Source organism: Protopterus annectens, chromosome 4.part1, assembly GCF_019279795.1.
Source record: "Protopterus annectens isolate FY-2018-M chromosome 4.part1, PAN1.0, whole genome shotgun sequence".
In the NCBI taxonomy this organism is placed as follows: domain Eukaryota; kingdom Metazoa; phylum Chordata; order Ceratodontiformes; family Protopteridae; genus Protopterus; species Protopterus annectens.
This window is the reverse complement of record NC_056734.1, coordinates 670,897,494-670,921,322: the sequence shown is the minus strand read 5'-3', so window position 1 is coordinate 670,921,322 and position 23,829 is coordinate 670,897,494. Positions and strand designations below refer to the sequence as shown.

At 41.1% G+C, this 23,829-nt stretch overlaps 1 protein-coding gene across 1 annotated transcript in view; it reads right to left on the bottom strand.

Moving 5' to 3' along the window:
- Positions 1-23,829, bottom strand: part of RYK (receptor like tyrosine kinase) — a 1,434,429-nt gene that overhangs the window by 168,720 nt on the left and 1,241,880 nt on the right. The window contains exon 12 of the mRNA XM_044070454.1: positions 16,430-16,562. Coding sequence (XP_043926389.1) covers positions 16,430-16,562 — 133 coding nt within the window. The remainder of the gene's footprint in view (positions 1-16,429; positions 16,563-23,829) is intronic.

The window sequence follows — 23,829 nt, the reverse complement described above, 5'->3', positions numbered from 1 at the left end:
AGTAGGGTTTCAAAGAAGGGTGTTCCTACCTCATATGTTAGAAATGGTACTCCCTTTCAAACATATAAAAATCTAAGAAACCTAGGTATTATGTGGATTGCCTTCTCTCATTTGATCCCATTTCCACCACAGCCAGGAAATCCTTCTGTCTAGCCCAGTTAATTTTCAAGGGAATACCTTCAAGATCCAAAGTCATCAAGTTACCACTGCTCTCTTCCCTTACCTGACCCATCACTGAATACAATATCCCCTTTGGTATATACAAATCCAAGCACTTCACTCAACTGGAAATACCCTACAGAATTCTAACCATGAAAATAAAGGGCCTTAAATCATTTAACTACCTCACTAGATTAGCATGACTTTCCTTATATTCGGTAGCAGACAGGTAGTGGTGAGCTGACAAGCCATGAAAGACAATCTTATTTGACCTCATATTTCTGTGCAAAAATGGTGGCTCTACAAACACCTGCACTAAAGACCTAAATCTACACTAAAAATAAGACTTGTTGGAGAGAGCAATGTATTCCTAGAGTATGGAATAAGTTACCACTACAAGTCAAACAAAGTACTACTTTGGCAACCTTTTGGGATAGTCTTCATGTCTGCAATGTTAGGCAAAATTTTACACCAGGACGATCATGTATGACCATGTTCAATTTGGGAGGTGAGCACTATCAAGTGTATGTTGCATGTTTTTAAGTGTGTAATCCCTACCGCTGCTGTTCATCTTCACAACTCAACACTCACAGATAAATGTTTGCTTATGCAAATGGTGACCAGGGGTAGTTTTATCGTCATTCCTCAAAAACCAATAGTCATCAACTTGCCATTATTGCAGATGTTACAGTCCCAGTCACTGCTTCAGGTCAAAACTTCAGAGAGCTCTACCACACGTAGAATCCTGTATCCAACCAGTGTTTCAAAGTTAACAACTTAGCTGGAGAATCACTGTTTGCCAACTTCGTGGGCAAAACCTGGAACTCCCTTCCTGCTGACCTTACTTCAGTACTCTCTCCAACACAATTCAAGAAAAATCTAATACAGTACTTCAAACTGCAGTGGCTTTGCCCATGCACCAATCCGGACTAATTAATGCCAAAAACTCATGTGCTAAAACAGAACATCTGCTTCCACTCTGACTACATCCTAAGTGTATGTCTACAACCTTATAACAATGTATTATATTGTTAGACTGATGGTGTATGACTCTATGTATGTTTGTTTCTTACACTGCTCTGATCTTGACAAATGTTTTTGCATCTTATATGTAAACATACATTTTATATGTTGATCGACAAATTTTTTTTTTACATCTTATATGTAATAGTTTTTGTATGTATATCTGGAGCTTTCCTCCCCGGGCCTCTGTTGAAAATGGACATGTATCCAGTCGGACTATCCTGGTCAACAAATGTAAAAATAAACAAACATACATGTACCTTGTGTCTCCTGTTCTCTGGATACCTCTGCATCTCTTTATAAAGTCAGACAAATGGTTTGCTATCTACACTTTTTTCCTGCTTCCAATTAAGGCTAACCCAGACAGACAGTACAGGATACATGCATGGGAAGGATGATTTCCTTCAGACAATTAAACATTAATGACAGGCTTTTCATCCCCACTGACCTGAACGGGTAAAGGAGACCAGCTACTTTGTATGGTAGGGAGAAAAAAAAAAGGAGTAACCTGGACCTTCACCCCAGTCATGTGCTTCTATGCTGTGAAGAGTGGAAGCAAGAAATTGGACTGCAGCAGTGAACAGCTATAATTATGTCAAGTTGAGGACACAAATGTACTACGTCTTCATGTAAATTACTTCTACAGTTACAACTTCAGGGCAGATTCTTCATCTGTCCTTTTGGATGGTTTGCAGCACTGTGGAAGAAGAGGGCAGTATGTCCTTCAGGACTGCTGCAGCAAACCTTGCTCTCACTCTAGACATGATGTTGAGACTACAGTGCTTGGAAAAAGTGTGGACCAAGATTATCATTTGCTGAAACTCCTCTTCATGGAAGGCTACTGTGGTATCTGTGACCATAGTGAAAGTAAGCCTCACCCATCCTAGTAACTGTCTGCCATGGAATATGTGGCAGAAAGCAATACAATGGATTATCCATTTAGAAACTCTTTTCTGAGAGAGGCATTTTTTTTCTTTCTGCAAAGGCTACAAAAAAAGCTGCTCAGACTTTTTATACAACTTTAATATGTCTAGGTAGTACCTTGTCTGTTAATATACAAGTGCAAGATTATTTCCCCGTATTTTGCAGCTTTTGGAAGACTGGAAGATGAAATGCCTGGTTTAGTGTCACCTACGTCAATACTTTCTGCCAAAAGAATGAACTGGCACGCAAGGTAACCCTTTCCAAATGAAATACTAGGAGGAATCATTACACATTAGGACCTACAATTCTGAGACCCTCCCAGATGAGATGACCCCCATCAAAAATACCATTGTCCACAAAAAGTACTTTATGTAGGCTAAACCTGCTAACTGAAATAGAAGTAGCATCAGTTTTTTTCTAACCTAAAATTCAAACCTAAGGTGGTATAAATTATCTTTCTGTGGGGCCTGAGATGCAACAAACCCCTTAGAAAATGTTTTGCTTTCTTCTTCTGAAGTGGAGAGGTGACTCCAGAGGTAAAGTATGCCACTATAACTGATGGGTGGACCTAAGCTTACTCTTGTCAAATATTGCGGGCCACTGGTTCCTCTGCTTCAATATGTTTAAGGTTTCTGCTTTGGCATTGTTTCCATTTTTTCAGAAATTGTTTCCTAGTGCTTAGTTTTCCTGGCCTCCCTCATAATTGACATGTATTCAAAAAATGTGCACAACAGGTAATGTTAAATCTTACTGGTTGGCAGAGCTGAAAATCCTGAGCCCTGAGTGTACTAGGGTGCTCCCCCTTTGAGTCAACAAATCTTCTCTGACCATTAACAGAAGGTGGGAGAACCACAATTGCCTGGGTCAGACAGGGGCATTTAGGATCACACTGGGGTGTTCCTCCTACATCTTATTACTGCCGCAAACAGAGGCAGAGAAGAAATGGCATAAAGGAACCTGCCCTTCTGGCTGATAGAAAACGCATTAACTATCCAAGCTTTTTAGTGCAGAATTCTGGTACAGAACTTTTTGATTTGAAAGTAATTGTATGATGCAGAGAGATACATGGTTAGCATCCCTCATTTTTTGTGTAAGAGCAAAACCTGTCTATGCAGTGCCCACCTAGGCTTTTGTTTCTTATGTTTTTTGCATTTAGGTAAAGCGAGATTGGAATTATCGGTGGACACCATAGTATGCTGCTGCACAAATTCTTGCCTCAGAAAACAAGCTAAAAACTCTGCTCTACACTTTATAGCTCTAGTGTTACCTTAGCAAAGAGTCAACAGTTAGGAATGTTGTGGTCTGGGCCTAAGCAAGTGACACAAAACATATGGAAGTCTCTGTGTGTAATTTGTTTACCACAGCAGAGACAATTAACTTTATCTGACAAGAGTCAAAGAAGAAAGAAATGAGTTCTACAACGGGGTGCTCATCTTTCCAATGACAGCATCTCTCCTGTGCAAATTGACTGACACATCTGAAGTCTGCGTTGGGCTCTGGCAGCATGAAATGACTGAAGTGATGATGCAGGCTAGCTCCCTTTATACCGGAGTGCACTAGTATCAATTAAGATGTCTGCCAGCCCGGAAGGCGAAATAAATCTCTCTACTAGTCTGGCTGGCTGAGGGCTTTCACAGCACACAGCAGGAAATTGCAACTGTCAGGACTGCAACAGTGAAACACGACAGAACATCCATGGTCAACATCCCTCATTTTTTTGTGTAAGAGCAAAACCTGTCTATACAGTGCCCATTCATGGGCTCTGATAAGGTTCTGCTTACCCAATCTATCAGTTAGCTGCCATCATGTTGTGATTTGTGGTCATCTAGCAGGTTTCCAGTGCCATCCTACACAGCTGACAGGAATGTGCATTCTAGTTTGTTGACATTCCACGTAACCGTGGTAATACTGGTATAAATTCTCAGGAGAGCAAGAATCCACAGGGGTTTCAAAGCATTGACAGCATACTGAACCACCTGCATCTCTTTCAAGTTTATGTGAAGCTCTTGACCTCTAACTTGATCCAGGTCAGGGTCTCACTGTTTGCTCTCCCACAAAGTGTGCTCTGATGCATTTGTCATCTGGATCTGGTTGTGGGGTGGATAAAGGAAGGTGTGGCCATGCTCTTTTTGATTCAACAAGCCCGTTCATTCTCTGAGCATAGTGAGGCTTGTTGAGTGTACACCAGTGAATGAGCAATTTTGATCTCACAGATTTCCTGAAGTATCACTGGATTTTCCCCATATCTGTGCAGGTCAATGGTTCCATTACAACTGCATCAGCCATGTACTTCAGAATCCTGAGGAATTATCTAGACACTAGTTTTTTTTTTGTGCAATTTGTTAAAAGAAAAATATGAGCAATATTACCTTTTTCTGAAAAACACCATGTACATTTCAATGTCCACAAATGTCCCCATGAACACTTTCCTCTGAAAGGGTTCCAAATTTGACTTCTGCATATCCAAGGAGAAGCCTAATTTCTGCTTACATAAAGGAGATTATCCTTTATTATCCTCCTCCTCTCCAGATAGTGTTTTAAAGATGGTAATTATCCTGACAGGGGTAAAAATGTGTGCCCTTTGCCTTGTAGTGGACAATTACTAGTGCTAGACATCTGGTGAACACTTGCAGCAGTGGTCAAGTCTAATGGCAAAGAGGTGAATTAGAGTTAATTAGCCCCTGCTAAGACTTTTGGGAATCTTTTGTCTCTCCTGAAATAGGGATGTACAGAAATGCATCCTTTAAACCTATGGTGACCGGAAATTATTTTGGGACTTAGCAAGGGAAGAAGAACCTAGACGGTTATCATTTTGAACTTTTGTAATGAAAGGAACTTGTTTACCTTGGACAAGACTAGAATGGGAAGCCAAGGAATGTGATTTTTTGGAACCATGAACAACCTTTACCGCTCCTTGTCCCTGGGGAAGTCTTACATGGCTCCTTGTAACATCAGATGCAGAACAGTTGCATTAAGCTGTTCTTGACCTACTGGCACCTTTGCCTAAGTAATTTGATTTGAACTCTACATGATACCTCTTTGCATAGATGCCCAGTACACATCTGTTTAACCTGATTGACCCCACTCCTACAGTTGTCAAATCTCCCTCCTGGGTCAGGAGGACATTTAAGTCTCAGGTTAGGATGATCACAACTGACATTCTGGGAACCAAAAGCTATAGCCATGTTATCCTCCTTGCATTCCATTGTAAACTTGACATTTTTTTTGCTGTAAAATGATTTGCCCTTCCATGGCTTTCTATAAAAACGGTCCTTTGTTTTAGGATAACTTCTACTACATTCGAGAAGTGGAAGATAGAACATATGACAAATTGTATCCACAACTCTTCCCTTACCTTCTAGGCTTTTAAAGACCTTATAAGGCCTGTGGCCTGAAAAGCCATTCCCTAGCTATTCTGACATTTAGCAGCTTGTTTGTTATTTCCTAAGCAAAAGGCTGTACCCACAGTGCATGTCTATTTACTTAGTATGGTGCCAGTGACAGCCATCCTAGAAGCTGAATCTGCAGCATCAAACACACAATGCATTGTCTGCCTAGTTTTAAAGGGTGTCTGAATAACCTACTCTAGAGAGGCTTTTGAGTCTTCCTGTATTAGATCAAGTTCCAACATTTGTTTTAAAATAGTGTTCTTTGAAGTTTAGAATATGAGCCTGATAACTCAAAGCTCTAAATACTGAAGTGGCTGATTACAAGTTTTCTTACCATACCTATCCAAGAGTCTACTCATTAGGGAGTTCCTAAAAAGTACAATTGTGTACACTTACTATAAATGTAGATGTTCGAGTGTATTCACTGTTGCAGTCATCACACTTGGGTTATCTGCCTGCAGGTAGTCCTCAGTCAGCACGAATACCAGAGTCTTGGGATTTCTCGTCAGATGCTGTCGCCTCTTCCATGACTTAGGTCGTCAGGGGTATTAAAACATGCAGCTGACATCATTACATCAGTTTTTCTTGTGACAGATGTCAGGAGCCCCGAAAATAGGAAGCAATTACATGGTGTGGAACACCTCCAGTAAAAAGTAAATACCATTTCCATAAGATATGGCCAAAAAAAGAGGATAGGTAGATAAGATAGGGGGCTAGAGGGAGGGTAACCAGGACTGCAACAGTGAATACACTCGAACATCTACATTTATGGTAAGTGTACACAGCTGTACTATGTTCTTCGTGCTTCACTGTTGGAGTCATCACACTTGGGATGATTCCCAAAGCTGAGGAAGGGTGGAGGCAGTCAAGAAGTATTATGGCAGGCTAGCAGGCCTTGTAAGATTGCTGTGGCATATCCAGCTCTGGATTTAGAAAAGACAGGTAAGTGGTAATACTTGGTGAAGGTGTGTACAGAAATCCAGGATGCAGCTTCCAGGATGACCCTGATAGGGACTCCCCTGAGAAATGCTGTAGAGGTTGAGGTAGCCCTAGTGGAATTAGGTCTGATCCCCTGTGGGGTAGGTTTTCTATGGTGTTTGTAGCAGAAATTGATGCAGTGTGCTATCCATTTAGAAATGGTTTGCTTTGAAATGGCCTTGGGCTCTGCCCCTGTAGCAAGGCTGACTAGCAGCTAGTCAGATTTTCTGAAAGGTTTAGTCCTGTCAAGGTAGAACCTGAGCAGTCTGTGCACATCCAAGGAGTGCAGGATCCTTTCCCCTTTATTCTGAGGACTGGGAAAAAAGGTTGGCAAATGGATGGATTGGTTTAAAGCCACACTGGATACCACCTTGGGCATAAATGATGGGTTAGTCCTGAGGGAAACCCTGCCCGCATGGAAGATAATGAAGGGTTCCACAGTCGTAATGGCTTGTAACTCAGAAACTCTTCTTGCTGAAGTGATGGCTAGAAGTAAGGCTGTTTTCCAAGAGAGGAATTTTAACTCTACTGTAGCAGCAGGCTCAAAAGGGGGGAGCGTGAGCTTCTCTAGTACAAAGTTAAGGTCCCAGGCAGGAGTGGCTCTCCTTGGGGGTCTTAAATTGTTAGCTCCTCTCAGGAACTGTTTGATCAGAGGGTGAGAGAAGAGGGGTGTGGCTCAGTACTGTAATGAGCTGAGATGGCAGAGGCATGAATCTTAATTGATGAGAAGGATAGGCCTTTGTGGAGCAACTCTGCTAGATAATCTAGGATTTGAGGTAAGGTGGGCACTGCTGTGTCCTTTCCTTGAGACTGGCTCCAAGAACAGTTATCTTTTCCACTTTTCTGAATAGGATTTCCTAGTACTAGGCCTCCTGGATAACGCCCAGCACCTGTTTGCTGAGGGTTGCTGGTGATGTATTCAGTGAATAAGCCAGGCTGCCAGGTTTAGGGTTTGCAGCTGAGGATGCAAAATCTGTCCCTCCTGCTGGGACTGCACAGAGGGGGTCTGATGTAGGTGCCAGGGTGGCACTGCTGTCAGACTGCACAGGAGTGGGTACCAGTGCTGGCATGGCCAATCTGGTGCAATAAGGATTGTCCTTGGCCTGTCCTGTTTGATCTTGAGTAGTACTTTTGAAAGGAGGAGCAGAGGGGGAAAGGCATAGATTGAGAGGTTTCCCATGTAAAGGATAGGGCATCCACTTTCCATGCCTGGCTGTGGGGATTTCAGGTGCAAAATTTGCTCAACTGATGCTTTGGGGGGGAAGCAAAGAGGTCCACCTCTGGTGTCCCCACCTGTGTATTAGAAGTTTGAATGAGTTGGGTTCCAGTTTCCACTCGTGTAGGTCCATTAGCTTTCTGCTTAAGTCTGCCAGTGAATTTTGTTTGCCTGGCAGGAACTGAGCTTGCAGGTGCACTTGATTGCTCAAAGCTGTGAGTTCCCCCTGCTTGTTTATGTCCCGCATAACTCTAGTGTTGTCTGTCTTTATCAAGAGTTGTCCTGGCAGGATAAGGTATTTGAAGGCAGTCAGTGCATTCTGTACAGCTAACATTTCCTTTTGATTGATATGCAGGTGAATTTGTCCTCGTCTCCATTTGCCTTGAATGCATTTGCCTGCCATGTGAGCCCCCCCATGCATAGTCTGATGCGTCTGTTGTCAGGGTTTGGGCGGCGAGGGGTTGAGTGAAAGGGAGTCCCTTGTTGTGGTTGCAGGACTCTGCCCACCAAAGGAACTCTGTCCCTAGGCAAGGAATGATAGGAATCACTGTTTCCAGCTCCTGAGAATGCTGACACCAGAGACTTTTTAAGTACCATTGAAGTTTCCTTATATGCTGTCTTGCATATGGAATTAGTAGAATGCATGAAGCCATGAAACCTAGGGCTTGCTTATTTTTCTTGCAGATAGCTGGGTTTGGGTGGCCAGTAGTTTGAAATAATTTGTCAAATAAACCTGCTTTTCTGGAGTGAGGAATGTCATCTGGAAGTTGTGTTCAAGCTTGCTCCCAGGAATACAATCTTTTGGCTGGGTACCAGATGTGACTTCTTTTCGTTGATGGTATACTCCAGAGAAGTTAGGAGTCTCTTTACAAACATCAGGTGCTGAAGTAGCAATTCCTAACTGTCCACCTGAATCGGGCAATTGTCCAAGTATGGGTAAATTTGAATATTTCTCTGCCTGAAGTATGCAATGGCTGGAGCCAGGCACTTTGTGAATACCCTGGGCACAGTAGATAAGCTAAAAGGAAGTGCAGAGAACTGATAGTGCATACAGCCTGCCCTGAAACGTAGATATTTCCTGCAAGATTCCCTTATGGGGATGTGCAGATAAGTTTCTTTTAAGTCTAGGATGACTAGCCAGGAGTCCTTGGCTAGCATAGGAAGCAGCTGCTGGAGTGTAAGTATTTTGAATTTTGGTACCACCAGGAAGGTGTTGAGAGTTGACAGATTCAGAATATGGCGCTAAGAGTTCTCTTTTTCTGGGCACCAGGAACAGTCTGGAGTAGAAACCCTGTCCCCTTTGCTCTGTTGGAACAGGTTGAATAGCCTTGATACTGAGAAGAGAAAGTACTTGTTTTTGGGCCTCTGCCCATTGATTTGGAGGAAGGTCTGGCAATCCGTTTCGGGTTGGCAGTGAATGGAAGTAGAATCTGTATCCCTGGGATACAAAGTTTAAGACCCATCGGTCCTGGGTAATATACTTTCAGTTTTTTTGCATGCAGGGCAAGTTTTCCTCCTAGGGGTGCAAGAACTTGGGCATGGCTAGGAAGGATGAAGGACAAGTCATAGTGAACTTATTCCATAAGGGGGTCGCTTACCACTGTTTTTGAGGAGGGAGGGCTGAGAAGGTCTGACAGGGACTGTAAAGGACCAGTTTATTGAAGGCCAATGCCTACTGAATCTAGATGGCTGTACTTGTATGAAATCTTTAACAGTTTCCATAGATTGAGATTTTTCCTCCATCTTTTTAAGAACTTCTTCTGCTTTTGAGCCAAACATTCTTGATTTAATGGAGCATCTAGTAACTTTGCTTTGACATGGTCTGGCAAGATTTGTTCCTTCAGACAAGCATGCATTTTCAGAGCAGACCCAGTGACAGCAGTCCTGCAAGATGCTTCTAAGGCATCAAAACCACACTGCAAAGTATGTTTACCATCTTGGTTTGCAGAATGCATTAACTCTTGTAAGTCTTGATTTTCTGCACAATCAGGAATCAACAACATTTTTTGTTTAATAAGTTCCATAATATGCTGCTGGTACTTCAACATGTGAAACTGGCAATTTAAAGCCCTGATGGCAAGAGTTGCAGAGGTATATACTTTCTTACCCAATCTGTCTAGAGCCCTAGAATCCTTGTCCGAAGGGGTAGGGTTTTTTGGCTGGAGTAGCCTTAATACCTTTAGGTCCCTGGGAAATGGTCTCTGGATCCGCAGTGGAATTTTTAAAGAGAAATTTGTGAGAGTCAGGTACTCTTTAGTACTGGTCAGGTTTTCTAGGAGCTGGTGGTAAAGTATCAGAGGTAAGACTGGATTCCATAAAGACATCGACAATATCCAGGATGGGGGGGGGGGGGTATAGCTAGAGGCCTATGCTGAGGCAAGTCTAAAAATTCCCCTGAGTCTCTTTTTGGACTGTGGGTAGCCCTGGTACTCCCAGCGGAAATGCTCTCTTAGGGTATGCAAGGTTTCACCGAAAGAACAGTCCTCTTGGGGGGAGGCAGAGGGAATGGAATCCTCATAGGTAGATAAGGGTATGTCCTGGTAATCACAGGGGTCAGAGTCATCAGACTCCTAGTCTGTAGAATCAGAAGAAAAATCAATTATTTGTCTTTTAGAGGGGGAAGGCTGGCTTCCCCTAATTAAAAGTAATAAGGTCTTCAGCCATTCTAAGCATTTGTTTCTGTGGCATGGGAGCTTGGGAATGCGCTTTGGTCCCCAGTTTCCTAGGCGTAGTGCGAACTCTGGGCCTGAGAAATTCAGAAGTTTTAGTCATTAACGAAGTAGTCGGTTGAATAAGAACATCGGAAGGTCTGACTACACCCTCAGAAGCCGGTGCCTGCACAGTGGCTCTGGACCCATCTAAGGTAGAGACATCCTCAGGTTCCATAGTCGAAGAAGCATCTTGCGGCATACCGGACTCTGAATGGGTCTCAGTAGACACCTGCGAATCTGTAGAAGCGGGTAACATGGGCTGCAAAAGTGCCTCACTGAGTACTGGCGGACTGGCGACTAGCTTAACGGAAGCGTCGTTGGCAGTTTTGGACCTATGCGGTCTGTCTCCATCTTTATCCTTGCGTTTTTTCAGAAGATCGATAGTCGGATGGCTTATCGAAGCCATTTCGGAATATGGAGAAGGAGAGCAAAAGAATTGAGAGACAAAAATAGCCTGATGATGACAAATAGTTTGGGCGTTCAACAAGGCACAAAACCAACAGCGAGGGACGTCGTGGTCTGGGCCTATACAGGTGACGCAGTAAGAATGAAAATCTCTGTGATTTATTTGCTTTCCACAGGCAAGACAATTAACTTTTTCTGACATCAGTTAGAGCAAGAAAAAAAGGATCCCCAACGGGGTACTTAGCTTTAGAAGACTTCAGGTTTGAAACTCGAAAAACGAAAATTTCAGGTAGCGGCCGACTGGCACTTGCGAACTGCTTCTGCTTCGGGCTCCCACGGGGCAAGAAAAGCTGATTGATGTAATGGCATCGGCTGCATGTTTTATACCCGTGACGACCTGATGTCATGGAAGAGGAGACAGCATCCGACGCAGAAATCCCAAGACTCTGGTACTCGGGCCGACTGAGGGCTAACTGCAGGCAGATTAACCCAAGTGTGATGACTGCAACAGTGAAACATGAACATTATCCGGACAGCACAAAGAAATAATCTCCCTGGCGAGTCTTACAGCAATTCTCCCTTCAGCAGCACATTTTTTTGAAAAAAAAAAAAAAAAGTAATTTAATTATTCAGACCAGCAGGTAACAGTTTCCAAATGCGGTAGCAAATACAACAAAATAAAGCAAAATGCCAAGAATGACAAAATTTCCACTTTAATTTAAGCTCTAAAACGCAGGCTTTTCGTCGGCTGACACGCCGACTTCTTCAGAAATAATGTAAAAACATTTTAAAAATCAACCACATGGTTTAAATACATCGTAAAAGTCACCTGATTTACCTCGTTCACTCAAACCATTTAAAGTCCACTAAATCCCACATTCATATACTTAGATGTAAATGCTTGTTGTTTTGAGAAAATCCGCATCTACTATACCAAGTACACAAACTCTGAAATAACCCGTATATCCTAATATACCAAAACAGGTAAACAAAACAATTCTACACGGTGAAACACCGCGAGAATAAAAAACACAACCTGTTGGTTAACCTGTGTAAAGCATATGAAATGCAATGTAAAACCAACTAATAAAATCCATCCTGACCGGTAATCCGCTGTAAATCACAGCAGGAATAATCATTAACAACACATCTATCCTAACCGGTATAATATTTATAACATTTTGTTAACCATAGTAAATATTCACAATTAAATAAACAAATAATGAATGTAAAATGCTACACAAGTTAATACAACTAACCCTGGTCTGTGTTTTAATTTGGTTCGCAACTAGTGTATTAATGAATAACACATGTCAATCTGACTGTTACAACAACTATAAGTAAAAAAAAAATTAAGTGAAACTCACAACTATGTTTTTTTCAACAATAGATTTTTTCATCAGTTGATAGGAGTACCGATGGGATCCCCATGTGGAGCTACTAGTGTAGCCAACTTGGTTATGGCGTATTGGGAAGTAACTTAGATCTTTTCTTTCCCCTATTTATGGAGACAGTCTCCTTGTATACCCGATTTTTGGATGATATTTTTATCATTTTTAAGGGCAACAATGAGACTGTTCTCAAGCTAATGGAGCTGTTCAATTCATCTTCTGAATTTCTCAGTTTTACTCAGTTTTAATACCGACAGGGTAACATATTTAGATACTGACTTTATGAAAGATCTTGAAAATGGATGTTTTATAGCTAAAATATACAGAAAGGAGACCTTTTCTAATAGTTATGTTCATTTTACCAGTTGCCATCCATTTTCCCAAAAAAGGTCCATCTTTAAAGGTCAATTGGTTAGGGCAGCCCGTATGGTAACCCGAGAATGCGATTTTTTGGAGGAATATTGTTTCATGTCCAATTTGTTCTTAAACAGGGGATACCCTGCAGACCTCATTAACAACTTAGTAGAGGAGGTTCAGATCAAGAGGGCTTCTGGATTTTATGTACCTATTTTGAGCCAAGATCTCTTGGTTCAGGAGACCAATGAAATGCCCAGAGTTCCAGGTACTACTATGTTCAGCAGTTTTATTTTGACGTTTAGCATGGATGCTAAGGAATTATTTTCTATTATATTGAAAAACTGGAATTTAATATTCCAAGATGATTCATTAAATAGGGCCATTGTTGAACATCCAAGAATAGTATTTAGGAGGGGTCCTAACCTCAAGAGCATTTTACAGAGGAAATCGTCGTCATTCAATTCTCGGGATGGCATGTTTAAATGCAATATATGCCGCTACTGTAGGTACATAAAGACGGGCTCTAGACATATAATTTGAGACTCGGTATATTCTATTAAGGGTAGATACAACTGCCAAAGTTCACAAGTGGTATATGTAACCCAATGTACTTGTTGTTCAGCGTTCTATGTCGGGAAGACAGACAGAAAACTACAGGAACGCATTTATGAACATTTATATGCCATGAGAAAAGGTAAAAAGGAGAACGCCTTAGCCAAACACATTCTAGATAATCCAAATCACAACTTTCAGTTTTATGTAATAGACCAGGTTAAATCCGATAGCAGGGGAGGTCCTATATCCCCTGTTGTTGGAATATAGAGAGTTGGTATGGCAACTAAGATTGGATGCATGTCATGCACCTGGCATCAATGGTCCTTTGGTGTTAACTTGTCTTTTAAAATTAAAGCAGCTGAATAGATAAAGGTTTTCTTTGGCCTCACAGGCTATGACTGGACTTTATAGCATTTAATAGCAATGTTTTTTAACACAAAATAATCATTTTTTACCAAGATGATAGAATGCTTAGTTTTATTAGATTTAGTTCACAATTTTTTTCATTGTTATTTAATCAGATCTCCCTTCGGCTTATATATGATCCAGAATGGTTAGGTTCCTATAATTATTGTTTGCGATTTCTGTAAAACGATTTTTATTATTTCTTACAGTTTTTTCTAGTCAAATCAATATTTGTTAGTTTAATACTTTATTACCCAATCCCCAGTGACTGTTCACAGGTCGGGTTGAATATGGGCTTCTCCGCCTAGATGGAGTGGGCGGAACCAGATTAAAGGATGTTCAGCCCTTCCTTTTTATTTATTTTATTATGGTTGGTACTATTGGCTAAGTATATGAAATTTTTGAAAATGGTTATCGATTTACTTTTTAGTCGTAGTACTGTGGCTTTAAATAAGGGGAGGAAACCATAATTTTATCACGAGTGATTTGATGACAGTAAAGTGTTATTCTGGCAAAAAGTGTTATTTATTTTTTCACTTATATTTTCTTTTACTTATAGTTGTTGTAACAGTCAGATTGACATGTGCTCATTAATATACTATTTGTGAACCAAATTAAAACACAGACCAGGGTAAGTTGTATTAATTTGTGTAGCATTTTACATTCATTATTTATTTAATTGTGAATATTTACTACGTTTAACAAGATGTTATAAATATTATACCGGTTAGGATAGATGTGTTGTTAATTATTCCTGCTGTGATTTATAGTGGATTACCGGTCAGGATGGATTTTATTAGTTGGTTTTACATTGCATTTCATATGCTTTACACAGGTTAACCAAAAGGTTGTGTTTTTTATTCTCAGGGTGTTTCACCGCGTAGAATTGTTTTGTTTACCTGTTTTGGTATATTAGGATATACGGGTTATTTCAGAGTTCGTGTACTTGGTATAGTAGATGCGGATTTTCTTAAAACAACGAGCATTTACATCTAAGTATATGAATGTGGGATTTAGTGGACTTTGAATGGTTTGAGTGAACGAGGTAAATCAGGTGACTTTTACGATGTTGTATTTAAACCATGTGGTTGATTTTTAAAATGTTTTTATGTTATTTCTGAAGAAGTCGGCGTGTCAGGTGACGAAAAGCCTGTGTTTTAGAGCTTAAATTAAAGTGGAAATTTCATTCTTGGCATTTTGCTTTGTTATCTTGTTGTATTTGCTACCGCATTTGGAAACTGTTACCTGCTGGTCCGGAACGCACCCATTTTGGAGTTTTCCTTTTTTGTTTTTTCTATTCCTTGGTTTGTAATTTAATTATTCGCTGATGGATGAGCATCCTTCCTCTCTTTCACCAAGACAGGTGGAGGAACCCTACATAGCTTAAAAGGAAGCTCACCCTATGTTGATGCCCTGGCATGGTCGGTCTGCCAGCACAACGAAAGGGTTAAAAAAAAAAATCTGGCTCAATGAGAATCATTCTGAGGATTGTGTCAGTGAGGCAGGTGAAATCTCTGGCTGAGGTCTGTCAGGTTCTGCATGAGGGCATTTGACCAAAGTATGTGATCTAAATCAAGTGTGGGAATCCAGTCAGTCAATGGTGCATTCACTGTTGTCTACTGTTAATCAGATGTAAATAGTTTCCCACCTGCTTTATCAGGTTCCTCTCCAAGTTTCAGTGAGTAGACTCTGATGGATATATCTGCCTTCTGAAGTACCTGAAAAGTTTGATATGATGGACTCCTTAGGGGCTTTGTCAGGGTAGACAACTCCTCAAATGCTAACCTTGAGAGTACCATCACATTACAGGTGCCCTCAGACAGACAGCCCTACAGTATCCCCTGGCTCCTCAGGCCTAATGCAAGACTTCCATGGGTGGACATCTGGAAAAGTGCTTTCCAATAAGATTGATGTACAAAGCAGGAATGCAGCTAACTTTTTATGGTTTAGGTGAGCTAGAATGGTGTCCATCCTGGCTTTAATGGTTTTTGGCCCGATTTCTTTACAGATATAGAGTGACAATGTGGCCGAGGCCTGAACCACACACACATGCTTGTCCTTGAAATTAAACATTTTTTTTCCAAGCACAGTTGCTTTGCCCAGTAGGCATACCAGACCAAACCTCCATTTGGGAACGCTCAGTCCCGAGCAGAGGTATTAAATTCAAACTTCAAAACTCAAAATTTTCTACAATTACTTCAATAACTCACTCTCTCTCTAGATAACTGGAGAAACTGAATCCCTCAGATGGTACTTATTGGTGTTCTTCCACTTGTAGTCCGGCCTGTTGGACTAATGAACATCTTGACAGTACTGAAATACATAGCAAGGACGACATGATGTAGAGACCACTTGTCTATTTTTGCCTTTACAATGAGATGTGATGATGTCTGCATGGTCAGTGTAAGGGGGAGGGAGGCTCTGACACACTGGAGAGACATAGAATTCTGCCTGTGGAAGAGATCCATGAAGTTAAGACTGCAGAAAAGACTTACACAAAGAGCATCAAATTGTATTTTCCCTAAAGTTCAGAGACAGCGAAGTATTAAATCATGTACCTGTAGGAAAAATACTTAAAATTTAACAGGCAGCTACATCTTAACCTCTTGAGGTGTAATAATTGCTTGTAATGGTTTACTAATGCAGAAAAGGCACTTCCAATGAGAGTACTAGCTTCTGCAACTGCAAAGGTAACAGTGTTAGTGGCAGAAACTTCCTTTTTTTGAGTGGGAGGATGCCACCTCAGGCTACAAAATCTGAAGCACCAGAAGGTTCAGAGAAGACTATCCTTAGACCTTAAAAAAGATCCCTAAATAACAGAACAATGGCTCCAGTGATGACAAATTGAGCTATTCTTTTAGAAGCTGCCTCCCAGCCTGCTTGGAACATTAATGCAACATAATTCAGTGACTATACCTGTGGATTGTTGGCCTCTGCTAGTTTGCACTGTCTAAGGAACAGCTTCAAGTTTCCCCAATTCATGAAAGGCAGAAGCACCATTGGTTTTTCTCCTTCTTCTATACAGACATGGCTGATGGGCAGTAGGTTCCTACCAAGAAAAAAATGAACAGAAAAGATGATAAAAACTATAAAGTCTCTTTACAGCAAATAGAGGAACCTACAAACTAATGTATGATTTTTTTTTTCCATGACAAAAACAACCATCACTATAAACAAATCAGCACACTCTTCCATAAAAATCCAACAGCAGAAACGCATAAAACGCCACCTATAACATAAATTTCAGGAGAAAATACTCTATTGGTAAGAAGTAATTTCAAGTCCAAGAAAGGAAATAAATTGAGCAAAACATATTATCAATTCACCTGGAAAGGAAAGTAATACAAACATTAACTGACATACCACCAACACTATGATAATTTTAAGATCTTTACATCTTTTGTTGACCAGATTAGAACACTGATTCAAATACATGATTTTCAAGTACAAGCCCATGGCTACATCACGCAGAAATATATTGAACAGTACATAAATCACCAATTGTTTGCAAGATCAGTTTAGACAGAGAACATTGAGAAAATTCTAGGCCCATTTCTTCAAACTGCTTGCACATGCTGCAACTTGGCCTCTGCAACTGTTCTGTAACTCCTGCTCCTGGTAATAGCTGAAAGTATCCACAAAGAGTAAACTATATTCATCACTAACTACTAAATAAACAAGAAATTACTAAAGGATCTTAAGTCAGTAAATTAACAGTTGCAAATGCTCACAGTTGGATGGTTATTTCATAGGTTGGTACTAGGCTATTGGCCCTAGGGCCTATACAAGCCTAGCCATAACAATTCCCTGGCTATTTCTTCCCACAGTATTTACTTCCCTGGACCCATCTAGCAGGGCGACTGACATGATCCCCGGGATGAATTTCCTATTTCCCATCCAACCATCAAGGTTTCTTTTCAAGAGGGCCAAAGAGGCGCTCTGCTTGACATGTATGGGCAGTCTACTCCAGAGTCTGGGGAGTTTCTGGGTCAGGAACCTATCCCTCCAGCATGTTTTGTTCATTGTAATGACAAGGTTTAGATCCCTGGAGTGTGCATCTCTGAGGGATTGGGATTTCTTTAAGTGTCGGATGTCCAACAGCTCTGGGTTTGACATGGACTTGTATGTTAAACAGAGATCGCCTCTGAGTAGACGATATGCGACAGAGTATAGGAGTTTTTTTTTTTTTTTTTAGACTGTCAGCATAGGGCATCTGCTTTAGGCCTGTGATTCTTTTAGTGAGGTATTTCTGCGGCATTTCCAGTTGTTGCAGATGTCTTGAGAGGTACATATCAAACAGTACAGTCTTCAATGATTTCAACCTGTGGAGCAAATCTTCTGCCAAAAGTCTCTTCCAACCACATTCCAAATGTAAAAAAACAGTAGGGCAGACACTTGTACTCTGTTCCTTTATTCAGAGGTCACAAAGGAATTCCTCAGCTATAAGGGTGAAAGAAGGGTATTGCTGGTACACACTACAGAAACACATCTACACTCCCCACAGCAGCCCACAAGAACTAAATAAACAAGTGGTAACAGCTGTCAGGCCTGTTCAAAGAGATTTCCTTCAATGGCACTGCAGTTGTGAGTACTCAGAACAAAGATCTCTGTGTGATGTATAGTTAAAAGTTAGAGCAGCCTTCATCAACAATTTCTTTTTTGATGAATAGGTTGCAGTACGTGTCCTGTTTAGAGACAAACTTTTGCCCCAGTCCTCCATCTGCCTCCTGATTTAAGGGACTTAACTTTTCTGCTTTTGGAGAGACTCCCTTTACACTAATTTAAGGGCTTTCAAGATTTTTAGTGCAGAAAGAGTAAAAAGCAATATCCCCTTCATCTCCTTACTTCTCATTACTTACCATTTTACACATACCTTTGCCATTTTGCTATTAGTCAGCTGTCTTAACATCTGAAAATTTGTAAGACAAGCATTTCACGAACTGTAGGAATCAACAAAAAGAACGCTGTCACAAGGCTTCAAACCAAAGAAATTTCTTTAATGACATGAGAGTTCACAAAAATAGAGATCACTGCATGAAGTTTTAACTTAATATGAAATCACTTTGTGATCTCTATTTTTGTGAACTCGTGTCATTAAAGAAATTTCTTCGGTGCAAAGCCTGGTCACAGCTTTCTTTTTGCCGATTCCTCCATTTGAAAAACTATTCAAGGTTATGCCCTCGAATGACTTGTGGAAATGAATTTTGGAGCCTACAATGCAGCAGTGATCCCCTATTCTTGAAAATTTACTGTTACAGTGAATGTGCTCACACAACTATACTATAGCTGTTATACAGATCACTACTTAAAGTAGAATCATATCCATGGAAAGAGCACCAACATCCATTCATTCTGAGAAAGAGACTGCAGACATACCCCTGGCAAAACAGCATATTTAAAACTTGACCCATTCTTATCATTGTATTCCATCTCCTACAGATTGCTAAGGGATGACCTGTGCCTGGCTTACAGGGAAGTCTCTGAGATAGCCCTAACAGAAATGCTACACATTTGTAAATCAAACTGCACAAGAGTCACTTGCTCCAGGGATTTTAACCTAGCCTCTGACAAACAGGTTATGCTGAAGAGACGGATACATCTCCCAGAGACTGACACTTCTCTGGAACAAGCTTCCAATTCTTGTGAAAGAGAGCCCTTTCCTGACCCTCTTCAAACGCAACCCAGTTCAATGGATGGGTGACCTCAAATTCACTCTTGGGGTGGTACCCATGTCCCTCCTGGACCAACAAAGTCGTTATTAATTACCATAGACCCCTTACCTCTGCAAACTTCACTCACCCAACCACTGACAACTGGGGCAACTCGGGATAAATATGGCTAGGTTTGTAAGGGCTCCAGGGTAATTAGCCTATTAACCTTCTAATAACCTATGAAAGCTTGTACAACGGGTATTTGTTCAAACAGCGGCTTCATAAACACTTTGAGCAAGAACATTACTGAGGAAGACTGCTTGGTAGACTGGACTGCTACTCGTTATCTCAGTGTTTTACCAAGGTATAAATAAGCAGAAGGTGATGACGTGACTCAAAATGAGAAACACTTGGATACATTTTATCTATACTGATCAACCCAGTTTACCTAGAATGTACTGTGCAACGAACTGGTTGGACCATCTGACATCTTCAGTAATGTACAAAACAATACAGATGCTGGCTATGCATAGCTAGCAAATATATTATTTTTTTCCTTTGTTCTGAGCATCAAGATACGATACTGCGAGATGTACAACTTGGTTCAGTGACAGGTCTGACACCACCATAAACATACAGACTTTCCTGAGGTTAATCCTGACCTTTTGAGAAAACACGGATAATTTCTTGGCCATAATGATTTGGAGCTCAGAAATTCCTCTACACAAGTTAAATGCAGCCAAAAGAAGTATCTTCCATGATAGAAATTTGATGGGTGGAGTCCTAGGTTAAAATAAGGAAGTATTAACTCTTTCATCACAAGATTCAAGATCCCCTAGGGATGGAACTGCTTTTAGGACGAGTAAGATGCAGTATGTCAATTAGAAACAGCCTTGTTGTACAACCAGAGAGGGTATGCTGCTAGAGCAGAAAACTATTTCAACAGATTTGTAACGCATACTATTCTGGAGACGGTAGCACACCAGAAGGAGAATTTTCTCCTCTTTTCACAGTTAAAACGATCTAGTGCTAGCTTTCCTACTCTCCCTTAGGCAATAAAGCAGTGTCATAGAAGCGTATCTGGCTGATGTTGGTCAGGTTTAGGTTCACCAAAAACCTCCCTTTTCCTAGGTTAGGAGAGCACAGAAATGGGGAAAAAAGGACTGGGCCCTCCTGCTCAGCTGCACTAGCTAAGAGAAACATGGCTGTCTTGGCCAAGGCTTAGTCTATCCATGCTTCTAATAAGGCACTTGGGATTATGGGAAAAGGAAGGAAGGCAAACAGGAGGCTTCTTATCTGTGGGAAAAGAAAAGACACTGCCTGCCCACTTGTCTTTCAAGGGTACCAAGTGCAGATTTTTTGTCTGACTGTTGAATTTTTAAGGTAAAAATATCCAGGACTGGGTCAGTCCATCCCTGTGTTACTGTCAGAAAAGCCCTGGGCGCATTAACTTTTGTAACTATCCTGGACCTTCTTGAATTGTCTGCTACAAAGCTGTGGTCAGAAGGCATTAAGAAACCTAGAGTTTACTTAGCAAAAATCACTAGTCTGTACAGATAGCAACATCAGGCACCTCCCTGCTAATTCATATACAAAAATGCTGTTGCATTCTCTGTGACTACCTGTTAAGGTAACTGGATGAGAGACTGTCACATTAATGCATCTTTTCAACACAAATGAGCTCCAAATCACTACAATTTGAGGACTGTTTTTTTTTTTTTTTTTGAGGGTTTTTGCCACCACTACCTGCAGATCATCAGTCCCCCGCCTTCAAAATGCCTCTTCATTCCCCATCACCGGGACAAGGGTCATCTGGCAGACACCATTAGCCTAGGTCAAAGTATTTTCTTTATGGTGGAATGGCACTGTGATGGAAATCCAACACTCAGTCCACATAAAATCAGGTTTATTGTTCAGAAACACAAAGTGGAAAGCACAAACCATGATAAAATACAGAAACGCCCACCAAATACTGCGTTTTCGTCCAAACCAAGACTTCATCAGATGTATTTTTGGTATACCCAAGGTGCATAACAATGTTATGGACCCCCCCCCCCCCCAGGCCTATTGTGGCAACGGAGGGTTCCGTTACTGCACCACTGGCTAAGTATTTAGATGTTAAGTTAAAGCCCTTCTGCTTGACTAGTACAGATCATTATTCCTAGGACTTACTCAAGCAAATTAAATCAGGTTTATATCTGGAGGATATGTTAATCATTACCATAGATATTGTTGACTTATTTACTTGTATCCCCAATGAAGAGAGTATGTTATGGTTGGAGGACTTGTTAGTGGAAAAAGGTATATTTTCGCAAGACGAGTTTTGTACTGGTCTTACCTTGATACAATTGGTCTTGAAAAATAATTTCATTAATTTTGAGGGTGAATTTTTCTGAAAAATCAAGGAAGTGGCGATGGGAGCCATATGTGCGCCTATGTATGCCATTATTTTATCCATTTGGGAACAAAAATTCAGTTTTAATTTCCAATATGTGGGATGTTGGAATCCATATAGGCACTACCTGGATGACATTCGTTTGTTTTGGACTGAACCAAAAGATACGTTTTTTGATTTTTTTAAAAAATTTGTAGTCTCTGAAATTTAATCTAAAGTTCACCTGTACTATTAATGACAAGAAGATGAATTACTTAGACCTTACCATTCATAAGCATCAAGGAAGGTTTAAGTCTACAGTGTATAGGAAAGACATATTTTCCAATTCACATCTGTATTTCACCAGCGCCCATCCTTTTTATCAGAAAAGAGGGATAGTCAAAGGGCAGCTGGTGAGGGGTAGCAGGATGTCCTCCAAGGAAGAAGACTTAAATTGTGATTTTTTTGCAAAAAGTTGTTTAAATAAAGGGGTCATCAGGTATACTTGATTCAGGACGTTAAAGAAAAGGTCCTTAAAGGTAGAGGGGATATGTTTGCCTCCCTTTTAGGAAGGAAAGAAATGAACAGAGTAGAAGCAGACAGTGTTCCAACATCATCAAATTCATTTGAAAGGGCATTCGTGACATGTTTTAATGGTGACGCAGGAGTCATTCACCATGTAACGGTTAGCAAATAGAACAGGTTTGGTAGCTTGCCAGATTTGGACATTTTTGGTGAGCCCTTTAATTGCATTTTTAGGAAAAATTTCAATATCAAGGATTTAATTCAGAGGAAGAGGGATGTAGCTGGTGTTAATGATTCAACTAAAAGGGGTACTTATAGGTGTGGATTTTGTCCAGTGTCCATATGTTTTAAATAGTGACTATGTTTACACTGCTGCAAGGAACAGGATGGTCAATTGTGAGGACAAGCTTCTTGCAATACTAGTGGGGTGGATTATTTGGCATTATGTGGGGTCTGTGATGTATTTTATGGGGGCAAAATGGAAAGGAAACTCCGTAAGAGAATATATGAACATATGTATGATGTTAAAATTAAGAATTCCAAAAATGCTTTATATCAACACAGAACTTCATGTACATCAGCCAATTTTACATTTTTTGTTATAGATATTATACCTAAAGACAAAAGAGGGGGCCATGGGAAAGTACAGTTGTGTACACTTACTATAAATATAGATGTTCAAGTGTATCCACTGTTGCAGTCATCACATTTGGGTTATCCCTGCCAGGGTAGCCCCCAGCAGGCCCGAATACCAGAGGCTTAGTATTTCTGAGTCGGTTGCTGTCGCTTCAGGACTGACGTTGGGTCGTTAGTAGTATAATGTAAGTAAGGCAGCTGACGCCATTACATCAGTTTTTCTTGCCCTGTCAGGAGCCCCCAAGCAGGGTTCTGGTGGAAGAACCCCACCAGTAGAAAGTAAATACCAAAATGTCCCTTGTAAGGAGAGGAAAGAAAGAAAAGGGGGTTGAGGGAGGGAAACCAGTTCTGCAACAGTGAATACACTCGAACATCTACATTTATGGTAAGTGTACACAACTGTACTATGTTCTTCATGTTTCACTGTTGCAGTCATCACATTTGGGTTGATTCCCAAAGCTGTAGAAAAGGGTGGAGGCAGTCAAGGAGACTTGGGGCTGGCTAGGATGCCCTGCAAGACTGCAGAGGCAAACCCTGCCTGGATTTGGAGAGGAAAAGCAGGTGGTAACGTTTGGTAAAAGTGTGAACAGATGTCCAGTTGGCAGCCTCCAGGATGTCCCTGAGGAAAGCTGCAGAGGTGGAGGCTGCTCTGGTGTAGTGAGGTCCTGACCCCCTTAGGGGGAGGCTTTCCGTGTTGTTTGTAGCAGAAATGGATGCAGTGTGCTATCCATTTGGAAATTGTTTGTATGGAGATGGCTTTGCCCTCTGCCCCTGCAGCAAAGCTAACCAGCAATTGATCAGACTTTCTGAGGAATTTAGTCCTGTCTAGATACAATCTGAGTTGTCTGTGCACATTTAGAATGCGCAGGATCCTTTCCCCCTTGTTCTGTGGGTTAGGGAAAAAGGTGGGAAAATGAATGGATTGGTTGACAATGGATACCACTTTGGGCATGAAGGATGGGTTAGTCCTGAGGGAAACCCTGTCAGCATGGATGATGATGAAGGGCTCCACAGCCATGAGTGCTTGTAGCTTGGAGACCCTTCTGGCTGAAGTGATGTCCAGAAGGAAAGCTGTCTTCCAGGAGAGAAATTTTAGCTCTGCTGAAGATGCTGGTTCGAAGGGGGGCAGG